Source organism: Hypanus sabinus, chromosome 22, assembly GCF_030144855.1.
Source record: "Hypanus sabinus isolate sHypSab1 chromosome 22, sHypSab1.hap1, whole genome shotgun sequence".
In the NCBI taxonomy this organism is placed as follows: Eukaryota; Metazoa; Chordata; class Chondrichthyes; order Myliobatiformes; family Dasyatidae; genus Hypanus; species Hypanus sabinus.
Genome location: NC_082727.1, coordinates 39,273,366 through 39,290,293, shown reverse-complemented (window position 1 = coordinate 39,290,293; position 16,928 = coordinate 39,273,366). Strand labels below are relative to the sequence as shown.

Genomic DNA, 16,928 nt, shown 5'->3' with positions numbered 1-16,928 from the left:
GATTCAAACGAGAGGACATGATTTGAGAGTTAGGGGGCAGAAGTTTAAGGGAAACACGAGGGGGTATTTCTTTACTCAGAGAGTGATAGCTGTGTGGAATGAGCTTCCTGTAGAAGTAGTAGAGGCCAGTTCAGTTGTGTCATTTAAGGTAAAATTGGATTGGTATATGGACAGGAAAGGAGTGGAGGGTTATGGGCTGAGTGCGGGTAGGTGGGACTAGGTGAGATTAAGAGTTTGGCACGGACTAGGAGGGCCGAGATGGCCTGTTTCCGTGCTGTGATTGTTATATGGTTATATGGTTATAAATCCTTTTCTTGATTTCCACCTACTGACTTAATACATCCATATTCTATTCTAGCCTCCTAATGTCACCAACACAACTTTCTTACCTACATTTATTTTGGACTAATTAAAAAAATTACACAGTAATCCAACATTCTATAAATTATAAAAAGAACCAAATATAACCACCACAATCACTCAAATAAACACAGCAAATGACAAGTAGTACTTTTTCAGATAAAAAATCAAAGAGATATGCTACACACACAAAATGCTGGTGAAACGCAGCAGGCGAGGCAGCATCTAAAGGTAGAAGCATTGTTGACGTTTCGGGACGAGACCCATTGTCAGGACTAACTGAAAGGAAAGATAGTAAGAGATTTGAAAGTAGGAGGGGGAGAGGAAAATGTGAAATGACATGGGAAGATCGGAGGGGGTGGAGTGAAGCTGAGAACCAGAAAGGTGATTGGCAATAGGGATACAGAGCTAGAGAAGGGAAAGAATCATGGGACGGGAGGCCTAGGGAGAAAGAAAGGGGGAGGGGAGCACCAGAGTGAGATGGAGAACAGGCAGAGTGATGGGCAGAAAGAGAGGAAAAAAAGGGGGAGAAAAGCTAAATATATCAGGGATGGGGTAAGAAGGGGAGGAAGTGCATTAACGGAAGTTAGAGAAGTCAATGTTCATGCCATCAGGTTGGAGGCAACCCAGCCAGTATATAAAGTGTTGTTCCTCCAACCTGAGTGTGGCTTCATCTTGACAGCAGAGGAGGCCATGTTTAGATATATCAGAATGGGAATGGGACATGGAATTAAAATGTGAGGCCACTGGGAGATCCTGCTTTCTCTGGCGGACGGAGCATAGCTTCACCCCACCCCCTCCGGTCTTCTCCTATTATTTCGCATTTTCCCCTCCTCCTCCTCCTACTTTCAAATCTCTTACTATCTTTCCTTTCAGTTAGTCCTGAGAAAGATCTCGGCCCGAAACGTCGACAGTGCTTCTACCTTTAGATGCTGCCTGGCCTGCTGCATTCCACCAGCATTTTGTGAGTGTTGCTTGAATTTCCAGCATCTGCAGATTTCCTCCTGTTTGCCTTTTAAAGAGATATGCTACTAGCTTGTGGCAATATATATACACACACACACACACAAACAACCTCTGGCAGAGCTGTTCTGATTAAACATCGGCAAAAAAAATTGGCACATACTCTGCACAACAGGCAAAATGCTGCACAAACAGCACAAATTGAAGTAGTTACATCAAGGACCAAAACACAGAGATGATAGGGTACATAAACTATGACAGATCTGTAGATTGGCAGCAGGCCAGCCAAAATATATTTTTATTAGTCATTGAGGAAATTAAAAACAAAAATTCTAAATATGTATGGTTTTACATATTTTCTGTCTGCCAAAAGTGCACATTCCATTTCTACTTAGCTCGCTCCTAATGTTTTTCATTTTTTCTTTCACATCATCTCTTAGCAGTTCCAGCACAAGTACTTGAACTTTAATACAGCATTGTACAATCTGTTTTCATTCTTTTAACCGCTTAAAATCATTTCAGCATTCTTCTTCCATCACTAATCATAATGGATGGATGACATGCTGTCAACAGAACTGTAGCTGTGCTAACTTTTAGCATCTTTTTTTAATCTAGACCTGGCTGGACTGGAGACGTTGGTAATGTACGTCCAACAAAGACTACATAGTAAATTAGACATTTTAAGCATGTTGAAACAAGGACTGAAACACAGAAACAACATACCAATTTTAGTTTTCGGTCTTTACTTTCTGCAGCTTCTGTTTCTAGAAGTTCTTTCTCAAGTTTCTCCTCTGCTTTTTTCCACTGAGGAAAAAAAAATCTTTACATTAAACTTTTAAATTTGCAGAATATTAGCAAAATTATTATAAGAGCGAAAGTTTTCTCCACTTTTATCTTAATGTTGCAGTGAGAACTAAGCAATGGAAACATTACCTTTCTCTGCATCCTGGACAGATTTTTCCTCTTTTCTTTACATGTCAAAAATCTTTTTTTAGGGGCAATGTCTTCTGAATCTTTTTTAACTTCCACTTCTTTAATCCGCAAAGTAAGAAATGTTTTCAGCACCTGATAGTAAGTAATAAATTAGCAGATTTACACCTGATTGTAATAATAATCAGAATTTCCATTGTGAATAACACAACTAATATCATAAAAACATTTCAATTTGGGTTGTATAATTTTACAACACAAACAGGTCATTTATCCTGAATACAAGAGATTCTGAGGATGCTGGAAATCAAGAACAATGCTCATACAAAATGTTAGATGAACATAGTAAGTCAGGCAGCATCTACAGAGAAGAATAATCAGTCAATGTTTTAGGCAGAGACCTTTCATCAGGACTAGTAAAAGGCCTCAGCCCAAAACATTGACTGTTTATTCCCCTCCATAGATGCTGCATGACTTGCTATGTTCATCCAACATTTTGTGTGTGTGTGTTGCTCTTGATTATCCTAACATGCTGCAAGGAAAGCCACCAAAGAACTCCATTAATGAATTATGCGAGGCGAAGTATATTTCTGAACAATACTAAGGAATCCATTGGAAGGCCAGTAGGTGGGCTGATCGATATATGAGAATAGATTCACACTGCGCACAAACATACATATCTATTCATTTTTGTGCATCAGTAATCAAATCTGCAAAGAAATTCCAATAGAGCAACTTATCTTGATCAGAGCCGAGGCAAAATGCAATGAATAACACAGACATGGTGAAATAGCATAAGGTACTGAATAAAGATTAGTATTAATTTTTATAATTAATTTTATCATTCATGCATTAAAACTGCAATTAAAATGTTGAATTTTAAAAATCAAAAACAATTGGCCAAACTACAAAATATTTTTGAGTATAATCTGATTATCCTATGATCATCCTGATTATCCTAGCATCATCTGTCCTCACAAGGGTTTTATCTGCATAGAACAGCACAACATCCCTGATATTGCCAACTTTTTAGAAGATCTAATTCAAGCAATGTCTTGCATCACTGGGTGTTAAGTGCAATTACGTTACTACTAATTTTGTTAGTTTATAGAATTAAGTTGTAACTCTGAGCATCATACCCACTGCCCTGTCCATCTAAGTCTCATTTACATTTCAAGAATGACTGTCCTCTCTGCAGGCCTGAACATAGGAAACTCTGCACTTGTGGAACATAAAGAACAGAAAAATGAGAGAAGTAAATCTAATCACTCTACTGTAGGTCTATACTAATAGCCTTGCAAAACAAATTAAAATGGACTGAATTTAGACAGATCAGTTTTAAGATAAAGATTAATTTGTTAAATGTACAGCACAGATAATGAAATACAGCACTTGCATCAGGGTTGTGTAGGGAGCAGCCCCCATATGTCATCATACTTCCAGTGCAGACATGGCATGCGCACAACTCCAACCCATATACATCCTTGGAATGTGGCAGAAAGCTGGAGTACCCAGAGGAAACCCATGTAGTCACAGGATAACGTACAAATTCCTTACAGCCATGAGAACTGAACCCAGATCTTAGAGCTGGGCTGCTGTAAAGAGTTGTGCTAAGAACTATTTATGTCACAGCAATACAATACGAAAGAACTATATCGTAACGAGAAGAATTTTATAAACAATGCCTAATATCCAGATTCTCAAAATATCTAAAGCATAAGACAAGCTATGCAATTGCCCACACAATTAATGGATTATACAATTTCCATATATGTTCACTTCAATCTATAGGTTTGGCTAAACACAGAACATAGAATAGTACAGCACTGTACAGGGCCTTCGGCCCACAATGTTGAGCCGACACTTAAACTCTGCCTCCCATATAAACCCCCCCCCCCCACCACCTTAAATTCCTCCATATATCTAATAGTCTCTTAAATTTCACTAGTGTATCTGCCTCCACCAGACTCAGGCAGTGCATTCCACACCCCAACCACTCTCGAGTAAAAAACCTTCCTCTAATATTCCCCTTGAACTTCCCACCCCTTACCCTAAAGCCATGTCCTCTTGTACTGAGCAATGGTGCCCTGGGGAAGAGGTGCTGTCTATCCACTCTGTCTATTCCTCTTAATATTTTGTATATCTCCATCATGTCTTCTCTCATCCTCCTCTCCAAACAGTAAAGCCCTAGCTCCCTTAATCTCTGATCATAATGCATACTCTCTAAACCAGGCAGCATCCTGGTAAATCTCCTCTGTACTCTTTCCAATGCCTCCACATCCTTCCTATAGTGAGGGGACCAGAACTGGACACAGTACTCCAAGTGTGGCCTAACCAGAGTTTTACAGAGCTACATCATTACCTCACGACTCATAAACTCCATCGCTCAACTTATGAAAACTAACACCCCATAAGCTTTCTTAACTATCCTATCTCCCTGTGAGGCAACTTTCAGGGATCTGTGGATATGTACCAGATCCCTCTGCTCCTTCTCACTACCAAGTATCCTGCCATTAACTTTGTTTGTTCTTCCAAAGTGTACCACCTCACACTTCTCTGGGTTGAACTCCATCTGCCACTTCTCAGCCCACTTCTGCATCCTATCAATGTCTCTCTGCAATCTTCGACAACCCTCAACACTATCCACAACACCACCAACCTTTTTGTCATCTGAAAACTTGCCAACCCAGCCTTCTAACCCCTCATCCAGGTCATTAATAAAAATCATGAAAAGTCCTAAAACCGATCCTTGTGAGACACCACTAGTCACAACCCTCCAATCCGAATGTACTCCCTCCACCACAACCCTCTGCTTTCTGCAGGCAAGCCAATTCTGAATCCACCTGATCACATCCACTGCACTACCCTCATCTATATGCCTGGTCACCTCCTCAAAGAACTCTATCAGGCTTGTTAAACATGATCTGCCCTTCACAAAGCCCTGCTGACTGTCCCTGATCAGACCATGATTCTCTAAATATCCATAGATCCTATCTCTAAGAATCTTTTCCAACAGATTTCCCACCACAGACATAAGGCTCACTGGTCTATAATTACCCAGATTATCCCTACTACCTTTTTTAAACAAGGGGACAACATTTGCCTCTCTCCAATCCTCCGGTACCATTCCCGTGGACAACGAGGACATAAAAGATCCTAGCCAGAGGTTCAGCAGTCTCTTCCCTCGCCTCATGGAGCAGCCCGGGGAATATTCTTCAGGCCCCAGGGACTTATTTGTCCTAATGAATTTTAACAACTCCAACACCTACTCTCCCTTAATATCAACATGCTCCAGAACATCAACCTCACTCATGATTTCCTCACAATCATCAAGTTCCCTCTCATTGGTGAATACCAAAGAGAAGTATTCATTGAGGACCTTGCTCACTTCCACAGCCTCCAGGTACATCTTCCCAACTTTATCTCTAATCAGTCCTACTTTCACTCCTGTCATCCAATTCTCTTCACATAATTGAAGAATGCCTTGGGGTTTTTCTTTACCCTACTCACCAAGGCCTTCTCATGCCCTCTTCTTGCTCTCTTCAGCCCCTTCTTAAGTTCCTTTCTTGCTACCCTATATTCCTCAATAGACCCATTAAATTTGGACCTCAATTTATAAATTAACCCACTGATGATTAAAATTATGATTTACAATCATAAGAAAATAGGTAAAACTAAAATACAAAAACTGACCTTTAGATTCAAATTGAATGCAGTCCCTCAAATACTATTTTGGCAACTCTGTATAACTTCATTATGTAAATCAATGTTTCGTTGTTTTCTAAATTAACCTTTCTGCTTAGAGCATGCTTATTTTCAGAATGTACTACATGAAATATACCAATTAACTTCTGAGGGGCAGACCTAGTAGATTTTTATAAAATAATTCTGACTTATAACGGGACTCATTAAAACTTACCTCGGGCCTGAGCTCATAGCTTCTACTTTTAACAAGACCAGAAATTAGCCTGACCACACAAAGTGAAGCTTGACCAATTTTGTCCTGCTTAAAAAGATTTTCCACAGCTTCACAACACATCCCTGAAATCTGAAAAGATATGGCAATTAAAAATGGAATAGAGCACCAGGATATTATAAAAACCACAAAAGAATCACATTATTTGACAACGTAAGAGGATTTGTCCCATCTTTCTGTAAGGGCTGTTTATCCCCTTTTCCTATATTCTTTGGAAAAAAATTTGAAATGTATGTCCATTTCCCTTTTGGAAGCTAATAAGGAAACATCCAGATCATCAAGCAGGGCCACTTTCAATTTTCTTTGTAGAATTCCTCTCAAGTTACAACAGATGCATTCTGCTGGACATTCACCTGGTAAAATCATTGTGTCTTTTAAAATATATGAAATCATTTTGAAAGACTACATTTGAAGTATGCACTGCATCACAAGACCCGTCTGTGTACAGAAATACACAGGCACAGAAAATTTTACCTTCCTTGAAGTGTCATTCATAAGTGGCACAATCATCACAGCAATGTTGTTATGGAAGTTAAAATGTTGTAAGGCCACCAGCAAATCACAGAGACATTTGATAGCCACTTCTGCAAGGCCTTTATATGCTTTTAATGAAACAACATTACTTTTCTTTTTCTTCATCTGCTTCCAATCTGTTGAAGAAAGAGGAATGTCTTTAAGTTTGAAAATGGGAAAAGCACCAGAAGAGTAAATTCAGCTTGCTTCCTTTATTCATGTTACTCTTCATTTGTCCAATTTCCATGGCAACAACATTACACAATGCACAGCCTGTTCTGAGCTGGTTAAAAAAAAATCTTTCACCAGCAGAAATTGAACATTGTAACTCATTCACAGTATTTAAACAGATGCCTTTTATTTTTGTATTAAACCCTGGCTGGTAGAAATCTAAATTATATAAATGTATACAAAAAAACACATCTAAGGACTTGAAACTACACTCATTAGCAAGCACTTGATTTTTATCAAGGTATACAATAAACTATTCTTTGCCTCAACAAAAGTGCTACTTTGAAAGTTAAAGACTCCCAAACTCCCTTTGCTTCTGATTGTAAAGATAGATTTGAAAGCAAGATTCTGAGCCACTTGACCATTTAAAGTGGGAAAACTCATTGGATGAGTCTACACAGAGTTTTGGTGGCACCTGATGAGCAGTTTTTCTGGACCTTTAGACAGTAGAGCATGGAAACAAGCCATTCAGCCCCACCTAGTCAGTACAAACTACTATTCTGTTTAGCCTCCATATTATTTTAACACTTCAACATACTTTTAATCCACTTTTAAGATGTTACATAGTAGTATAATACATTTGCCAATGAACCTAACAAGTTTCAAGGGAGTGTGTGAATCAGAGCCACAGCACATCAAAGAGTACACAAAATCAGTATCTAAAGTGCCAAATGTCAATTTATGTTAGGAAACAATGCAGTTAACAGAACTTACTATATTTACAATCACTAAAAGGGGCTGTTGTTTCCCCTGTCCAGCAAGAATTGAAATCAGTTCAACTCACTCTACATTTGCAGTATGGTGAAACTGATTGAAATGATTATTTAAAATCATTTATAATAATATTTATATTAATTAATTGAAATAAATGGCTCTACCCTACTATTCTGGAAATCACAAACAAGGAACTGTATGTGAATTAGCTGGACACAAGTAGTAAGGGTAACATTGTAATTGATTATTAAGAATGCTGTTTCAGTGCGCTAGGAAAATTATAATAAAAAGAGGCAGTCTAGAAAATGAAAAATAAAACAAATTAGTTTAGACTGGCAAATGAGAGCTATTTCTCATTGGAGCAATGGTGGAAGAGAGATTTGGAAGAGGTGTAAGAAACTTAAGTACAGTTATGAGCTAGAACATAGCATCTGCAAGGGTAGCAGAAACAGAATCAAAGGGAAATAGATATCACCTTAGGGAAGAGAATTTGCCAGGCTAGAGGAAAGACTCAGGAATGGAACAGGATTGCATCAAGAAGAGACAGATCACTCTGCCACAGGTGTAATTAACAAGCTTAAATTATTTCCTTAAAAATATAATTTCAAAACACAAGTACCTTTAACAGTCTGTTCTAGATTTTCCAAATAAAACTTGTACTGACACACTAAGCCTTCTTCAAATTCTCTTAATTGTTGAGTTTCTTTTTTAACCTGAAAAAGATATAGTACATTCATAGCTTTGACATTCTTAACCATCCTGTTTGGATCACAGTTGAACAATTTATTGTCACAATTAATATTCAGTTGCAAGTAAAACTGGCATAACACAAATGACCACCACGACACCTTATAAAAAAAAACTGCTGGAATCCTCAGGTCAGTGAGAACCTTGACAAGCAATTGGCAGATAACTATTTCTTTTCTTTTGTTTTACAATTTTGGAGGAAGGTATAAAAAAATTATGTAAAAAGAATTCTGGTGACATTGATCAGACCAAACTAAAAGTTCCTTCTATTAATTTTCTCAAGGCATTCTCAAAAGTGTCACATTAGGTAATCTCCAGTGCAGCCCCATTAAAATAAAGTGACATTGTTTTTTCAAAGGGAAAAGACATACAAAAGGAATGTTTGCGATTGATGCTAAGCCCATAAGCGATCAAAAAAACATCAAGCCACATGCTCTCAGTGCCAAGAGAAGGAGTATCAACTATGAAGGTCAGAACTAAGCTTTGCATACATTATAGCATTTGAGGGCTAGAGCCCATAAAGGTATCTGCAAAGTGATACTCTTCAAGTGCAGTTTATGACATGCTATCGATGTTTTGTGAAAATGGAGACAGATTGAGTGTGTCAGCTAAGCACTAAATTAAGGTATTAAAGTTTATCTGTGACAAATCGATCTAAACATCTCTGAAATTTGAGTTTTATAAACATTTCTACTTCATGGAAATCTAGGATTGATGTTTTAATTAGTAAAGGAGACTGATAATTTCTCCAAAGGTTTTTGTGAGTTACTTTTGTTGAGTGTAATAACACATCAAGTATACTACAGGGGCTGTGAAGTTCTTTCCAAAGTTAAACAATATTCTATGTACACATCCATTTTCCTCTTTCTTTTATTAGTATGTTGTAATGGTTTATCATTTAGAACTGATCCTTTCCAGTGGAGCTTCATAGTCTGAGTTCGGCTATTTCCCACTTGCTTATTTTCAACTTTTATCTGCTTCTTCCTCAGTCACCCACACCCTCAAAGCCAAAATATCATAGAAGAAGTGAGACACACCAAGTAGTAAGTTTACACTCCATGTGATGCTGTCTGGTAACTATGTGGATAGATAAATTACTTGGTGCATCTTGTAATAATTCAATGAAATTTCATTGACCTGAAATGGTAATTGCGTCACCCTCTACCTTGCCTAACCAGCATGTTATTTCAAATTCTTAGCATCTGAGGTTTTTCTTTTGTAATAATGTGACAATAAAAGTTAATACGCTGGGAAAAGGATCCATAGCATACATTCAAATCATCTGGAAAAAACATTGCAAATGCTGGAGACTCAAAGCATAAACAACTATCAAAATAAGAAATTAAATAGGCCTAAAATAGAGCTAAAGTGTCTTGTTTTATTCCATTATAATACTGTAACTTCCACTCTAATTAGCAGGCAAGCTTAAAGGTTGCACACCAAATCTGTCCAGTTGCACTTACTGTATCCGGTTTCAAACCACATTTATAAAAGATGTTAATCATATATTGTAACACTTCCCCAAACTGATTATTATTGGTCTCTGAGAAAGCCATATTTAAGAGAAAAATGATAAAGCTCTAGTGATTCTGAAAAGTTTCAGTTCTCATAGGCACCGAACAAACATTTCACCACTGGGTGGCGACAAAAGCAAATTATCCATCCTTCCACAAGTATCAAAACTTTTAAGTGAAAACAGTCTGAATCCTGACCACATCTGATTTAAAACTAAACTTTTATATTTGTCAAAAACAGCTTTTCCCCATATATATAACCATATCTGACCCCAACACATTTGCAGCATCAACAGACAACAGGGCATGACTTCAGGACTTAGAACAGAGATGCAGAGAAATTACTTTAGTCAGAGAGTGGTAAATCTGTGGAATTTGTTGCCACAAGCGGCTGTGGAGGCCAAGTCATTGGGTGTAGAGATGACTGGAAGAATTGGATCAGCCCATGACTGAATGGCTGAGCAGACATGATGGGCCGAACAGCCTACTTCTGCTCCTATATCTTAGTCTTATCATTTCAAATGGGAATTGGACAATTTTGATCAATAGCTACCCATCAAAAAATAAAGATAAAAGATTAGCTTTGTCACATGTACATCTAAACATACAAGAAAAAGTGTAATTTATGTCATTAACCAACACAGATACAGATCAAGGATATGCTGGGGGCAGCCCACAAGTGTCACATGCCTCCAATGCTAATGTAGCACTCCCATAACTTATTAACCTATATGTCTTTAAAATGCGAGAAGAAACCAGAGCACCCAGAGGAAGCCCATGCAGTTATGGGGAGAATGTACAAACTCCTTAGAACCACCAGCAGTAATTGAACACCACTTGCAGGCACTATAAAATGTTATGCTAGCCACTGCACTTGAAAGGACATAGTGGAGACATTATCTGATTGTGACATTCCCAAATGAGACAGAGTTTCTACTTGCACAGTGGAATTGCTCAAGAGAAAATATTTGAAAATGTTTCATGACGGGAAGATAATTATTTCTATGGAAGTGTTCCTTTTAAATTCCACATCTGTCATGTGGGATACGTGTAGCACCACTTTATCTACCAAATACGAACAAGCTAATACATGGTGAGGAAGAAAAGCTAGTGGTCAGTAATGGGAATTGGGTTGATGTTGTAATAGGTGGATCTCTGATATGAGATCTCAGGACGCATAAGAGAACAGAAGCCAGAGCAAGTTGTAGGTTTGTGCCTAGAACCAGTAGGACCAGATACATTTCAAATCATAGTAAGGGTTTTAAAATCAGATTTGTTTGAAGAAATCCCTCCCCAATTACCATCAGCATACAACTCACGCACCAGAGTTCCCAACACTCAACCACTGATATGACTACCATTCCATGCCTAGACTGTGTTTCAGTAAAGCTGATGACTTGGCAGTCCGTCTCCTACTTGCGTACAGGCACAGGCTAAAGAACAAGGCTCCAGGGATCAGAACAGCAAAGAGGTAGTCAAGGGAGGCAGAGGAGTGGCTGTGGGATTGCTTTGAGTCGGTAGACTGGGCCATGTTCAAGCACTCACCAAAGAACCTAAAAGAAAGTTAGGTTGTCACGGACTTTATAAAAGCAGCCATTAACAACTGTGTCCCCACAAAATCATTCAGTCTTCCCCAACTAGAAGCTCTGGGTGAACTATGAGATCCGCAATCTGCTTAGGGCCAGATCAGTGGCAATCAGGTCTGACGACCAAGTAGGATACAAGGGGTTCGGGTACGATTTCCAGAAAGCCATCTCATGGGTGAAGTGGCAATTCCGGATTGAAAATGAATCACTGAAGGATGCTCGACAGCTGTAGCAGCCCTTGAATGCTATTACCTCTTACAAAGTGAAACCAGGAAATACATCTGACCAGGCTTCACTTCCAATGAACTCACTGCCGTCTATGCTCACTTTGACCATCTAAACAAGGAGGAACATTCAAACTCCCACAGCCCCTGATCACCTTGTGATCTCAGTCTGAGGCCTAGGTGACAGCATCCTTCAGGAGGATAACCCACAGAAAGCATATGGACCAGAAGGGGTATCAGGCCAAGTACTAAAGAACTGAGCTGATCAACTGGCTGGAGTGTTCACTGATATCTTTCACCTCTCACTTCAGCAGTCCAGAGGTACCCATGTGCTTCAAGCAGGCTTCAATTATACCAGTGCCCTAGAAGAACATGGTAACCTGCCTCAACGACCATCATCCAGTAGCACATTAATCCACAGTGATGAAGTGCTTTGAGAGATCGGTGATGCAGCATATCAACTCCTGCCTGAGAAGCAACTTGGATCCGCTCCAATTTGCCTACCGGCACAACAGGTCTACAGCAGATCCCATCTCACTGACTCTTCAGTAAATCCAGGAACATCTGGACAGCAAAGATGCATACATCAGGATGCTCTTCATCAACTACAGCTCAGCATTCAATACTGTCATCCCCTCAAAAAAATATCAATAAGCTTCAAGACCTCAGCCTCAATACCTCCATGTGCAATTGGATCCTCAATTTCCTTACTTGCAGAACCCAGTCAGTTTGAATTGGCAACAACATCTCCTCCACAATCTGACTCAGCATAGGTGCATCACAAGGCTGTGTGCTTAGCCTCCTGCTCAACTCGCTTTACACTTACGACTGTGAGGCTAAGCACAGTTCTAATGCCACACCTAGGTTTGATGGCAACGCCACTGTTGTTGTCAGAATCAACGCAAGGAGGGAGATTAAAAATCTGGCTGAGTAGTGCCACAACAACCTCCCATTCAATGTCAGTAAAACCAAGGAACTGATTACCGACTTAAAGAGAAAACTCCAAGATGGAAAGGGTCGGCAATTTAAATTCCTTGGTGTTATCATTTCAAATGATCTGTCCTACATCTAGCATGCAAGTGCAATTACGAAGAAAGCAGGCAGCACCTCTATTTCCTTAAAAGTTTGTGAAGGGTATACATTATGGCTTGGTACAGAAACACCAATGCCCTTGAACAGAAAAATTCTACAAAAAGTAATGAACATGGCCCAGCACACAACAGATAAAGCTCCCCCACACCACTGAGCACATCTACATGCAGCCTTGTCTCAGGAATGCAGCATCCATTATCAACGGACCCCACCACCCAGACCACACTCTTTTCTCGCTGCTGCCATCAGGAAGAGGTACAAGAGCCTCAGGAGCCACACCACCAGGTTCAGGAAGTTATTTTCTCTCAACCACTAGGCTTTTGAACCAGGTAACTTCACTGTCTCCATCACTGAACTGTTCTTGCAACCTATGGACTCACTTTCAAGGACCCTCCATCTCATGTTCGATATTTATTGCTTAGTTATTTATTATTTTTATTTTGTATTTGTACAGCTTGTCGCCTTTTGAACACTGGCCGTTTTTCTGCACCGCTGCATGTGGTCTTTCATTGATTCTATTATGATTCTTGGATTTTAATGAAGAATGCAAGAAAATTAATCCCAGGGTTGTATATGGTGACATATATTTACTTTAATAAATTTTATTTTAATTTTGATGCCCTTTTTAATTCTCTCACAGGGGGAGAGGGGTGGAAGAGAGAAAGAGAGACCAGAAAAAATGCAAAATTTAAACCCAGGCTAGTGAGATGCAACGTCTGTTAGAAAATATGTCTTTTCTCAGATTTTTAAGATGTAAATTATTTAAACATAACTGGAAAACTATGAGAAATCAGAAGCAGACTTAAAAATTAAGTCAGGAAAAAAATCAATAGCTGTAAATAGAAAATTGGAAACATGTTAATGTAAGCCACTAAAGACTCAAAAAATCATTTTTATAATCTTTTCTACTATCATTTTATTTTCATAATGTGAAAATACAAAACTGAAAATTAAAGGGTTATCACATAATGAATAAACTTACTGGCAGAATGATTATGACAAGATATAACAATAAAACACCAAGTAGCTTTCCCTTTCAACAAATTTATTAAATACCTTTGCTGTCTTCTCAACTTCAGTTAAAGACCGTATCCTGTATGATGGTGCGATATCTTTGAAGACCTCTAACAAAGAAACCATCACCAATTTTCTCACTGTTACTGCAACATGCGGATCAGTTTCCATTAACATTGCACGTAGTTCCTTCAACTGTTTAATCTGAAAAGTGTAATGTTTTAAATTTGGTATAAAATTGGCATCTTTTCAAAATTAAATATACTCATTCATACTGATGTTCTTGTACATTGATACTATTTTGGTTCATATCCATTTTGTCAAAATTAACTCCTCTAAACTACATAAATTATGGATTCATCAAACAATGTTTAAAATTTATTCCAGGAGTTACATGACATTGAGACAAGTATTAAATGTACACAAAATATGACTGGATGCCAATTATCTCAGCTCCCAATACATTATTATTTAATTCTGATAATTACACCCTGTATGTTAGGAGAGCTACGGATACATTGATGTTTCTAATTAATGGCTCACTGACAACACATTTAATGGAAACAATGAATCACACCATTCAACTTAAGTTCCTTGTGCTAAATGAAAGCCACAGTCAAGAATGGCTGGAGAAATTTATCATTTTCTTGTGTTAACTACCAGCAATTTCAGGAATTCTATACACGCACTGGTCAAGAACCGGCAGCTATTCTCTTAACTGCACTCCAATGTTGGACTCCTTGTAAATTTTTCAGAGTTTACAATTGCAGTCTTGACAATTATTTTTCACTTGTAGGAAATCTGCACAATGATACTTGCGCTGCTTTAAATTTTGTTTTCAATTTGTTTTTCAGGACACAGGTAACACTGGCAAAGCTAGCATTCGCTGCCCATTCTTAATTATGTTTTCAAGTAATGGCAGTGGTGAGCCATATTCTTAAATCACTGAAGTCCTCCTGGTGAAGGTATTTCACAATGCCATGGAGTAAGGAACTCAAGAATTTAAATCCAATAATGATGGAAAAGCAATGCATTTCTAATCCAGGACAGCATGCAATGTAGAGGAGAATATGCAGGCTGGGGACTGCCATACATCTGCTGCCCTTACCTTTCTTGGTGGTACAGAGCATTAGAAGCTTCTACTTAAGTAACCTAGGTAGCACATATTGCAGACATGGTGAGATGATACTACAGGAAATGAATGTTTACCAGAATGCGGTTATAGATTGGAGTGGGTACGTTTCTGATGCTGGGGATTGCCCACAGCTCTCAAAACTTGCAAATTTTTAAGCTGCCATTTAGGAATATGGTATCATCTCGCCACCTAATAAAGGATACACCCTGTTTCCATAAGGACTGTGTAGTGGCCAATCTCAACAACACGAGTGGATAGATACATTTGCCACAGGTGAACACCAGAAAAAATATTTCACTTAAAAGATTAATCTAGCAAGTAAAGAAAAACTTAAATAAATACGAACAATTGCAATATTTGAAGCAAACAAAAAACACCAAGAACACAGGCGACAATAGAGAAAATGATGAAAGTAATAATGTTAAGAAAATGAAAAATAAATGAAAGGCAAAGATAAAATTATAAATGAGTAATAGCAGCAACAAAACCATATATGTACAACAACAATAGAAAATAGAAAACAGCTGACAGAGCTAACATGTATGAAGATGAAGTCCAGAAAAAGATGATCAATCAGTTTGTTGCCAATGGTCGGAATGATAATGTAATGCTTATTCAAAGATATTATGGAAAAGCAACAAAAAACTCAAAATTTAAGAGGCAAAACTTGTAATAAAAGCTTCTTAATAATAAAACATCCTAAAATACTCCACAATACAATGAACACAATGTGAGGTTTAGGTAAACAGAACGTATCATGACAGAAGAAAAGGCTTCATCACTAACATAAGGTTAGATAAAGTTAATATTTATGAAGGTTATGACACACAAGTTCAAAATAGTCTCAACTTATTTTTGCAATGCCAGTATAAAAATCAAAATGGTCCAGTAATTTACTTTTAAGACTTCTGATTATGACGTCTCTCCAGAATGCTTGCACACCCAACTTCTCAGAAGGAGTTCTCACTTCATCAGCGTCACAGCTGAGATTTTCCATAAATACTGAAATACTTACATTGTTTTCTGGTGCAGTCAAAATTGACGAGGCCAAACTGGCAATGCGGTTCTTTTTATCTTCCAAAGTCTTCCTTCTCAGCAGCAATGTCTCCTCTGTGGTCAACATTTGAAGAGGCTCCACTGCAGCAACTAATTGAAAAGGAAGTCAGAGACAAACAGAATATCAATATTTTTTTAAAAACTGCTGGCAGCACATTTCTACATTGGATAGAATTAGAAATTAAAAAAAAATTATGCTTGTTAATCACAAATCTCATGCCACAAAATATAAACTCAAGAGTAATCATCCTTTAAGAGGGTTAAGGTTTAACATAAATTACTAAAAACCACAACAGAATCTCAACAACACTAGCAATTGTCAATAAGACACAAATATGTATTAGAAGAGTGCAAGTCTTAAGAATAGTTTAGGTGGAGAAGAGAGAAATAAATAAAATGTCCTTGATGACAAACTGAATTGGGGTTAATGGCAAGGCTGTAAGTCTTTGGGAAAATTGATGATGGTACTGGGTAGCCTACAGATATTTACGGGTGACTTTTAAATACAGCTAACTTTAAGTTGCAGGATGTTCTGCCTTGCCCAATCCTTAATGCAGTAAGAAATTGTGTTGGGAAAGAAGCTGATGAGATGGCTTAACCCTAACCTCATAACTCTGTATTAAGATGGATAAACAAGAACTGCAATTTTCATGTTGATGGAACAGCACATTAACTCTGAAAACTACTTAAAAGTCTATTTCAAGATTTATTGCTAACAATGAGCTTGAACATTTTAATTACATTAGACTTTCAAGATTGGATAGACATGTCAAGACAGTTGAGTCAAAGCTATACCTGAGCTAATATTAGCAATTTTTCCAAAAGATTAACCAAGACCAACAGGAAAAAGATTCAATAAAAACATATCCCTTC

The 16,928-nt window shown here is 38.0% G+C and overlaps 1 protein-coding gene across 1 annotated transcript in view; it reads right to left on the bottom strand.

Moving 5' to 3' along the window:
• The window catches only part of noc3l (NOC3-like DNA replication regulator), a 42,035-nt gene that overhangs the window by 12,056 nt on the left and 13,051 nt on the right, over nucleotides 1-16,928 (bottom strand). Inside the window, exons 6-12 of the mRNA XM_059947572.1 lie at nucleotides 16,015-16,145; nucleotides 13,907-14,068; nucleotides 8,307-8,400; nucleotides 6,704-6,879; nucleotides 6,173-6,301; nucleotides 2,257-2,388; nucleotides 2,047-2,127 (exon numbers count right to left, since the gene is read on the bottom strand). Of these exons, the coding sequence (XP_059803555.1) occupies nucleotides 2,047-2,127; nucleotides 2,257-2,388; nucleotides 6,173-6,301; nucleotides 6,704-6,879; nucleotides 8,307-8,400; nucleotides 13,907-14,068; nucleotides 16,015-16,145 (905 nt within the window). The remainder of the gene's footprint in view (nucleotides 1-2,046; nucleotides 2,128-2,256; nucleotides 2,389-6,172; nucleotides 6,302-6,703; nucleotides 6,880-8,306; nucleotides 8,401-13,906; nucleotides 14,069-16,014; nucleotides 16,146-16,928) is intronic.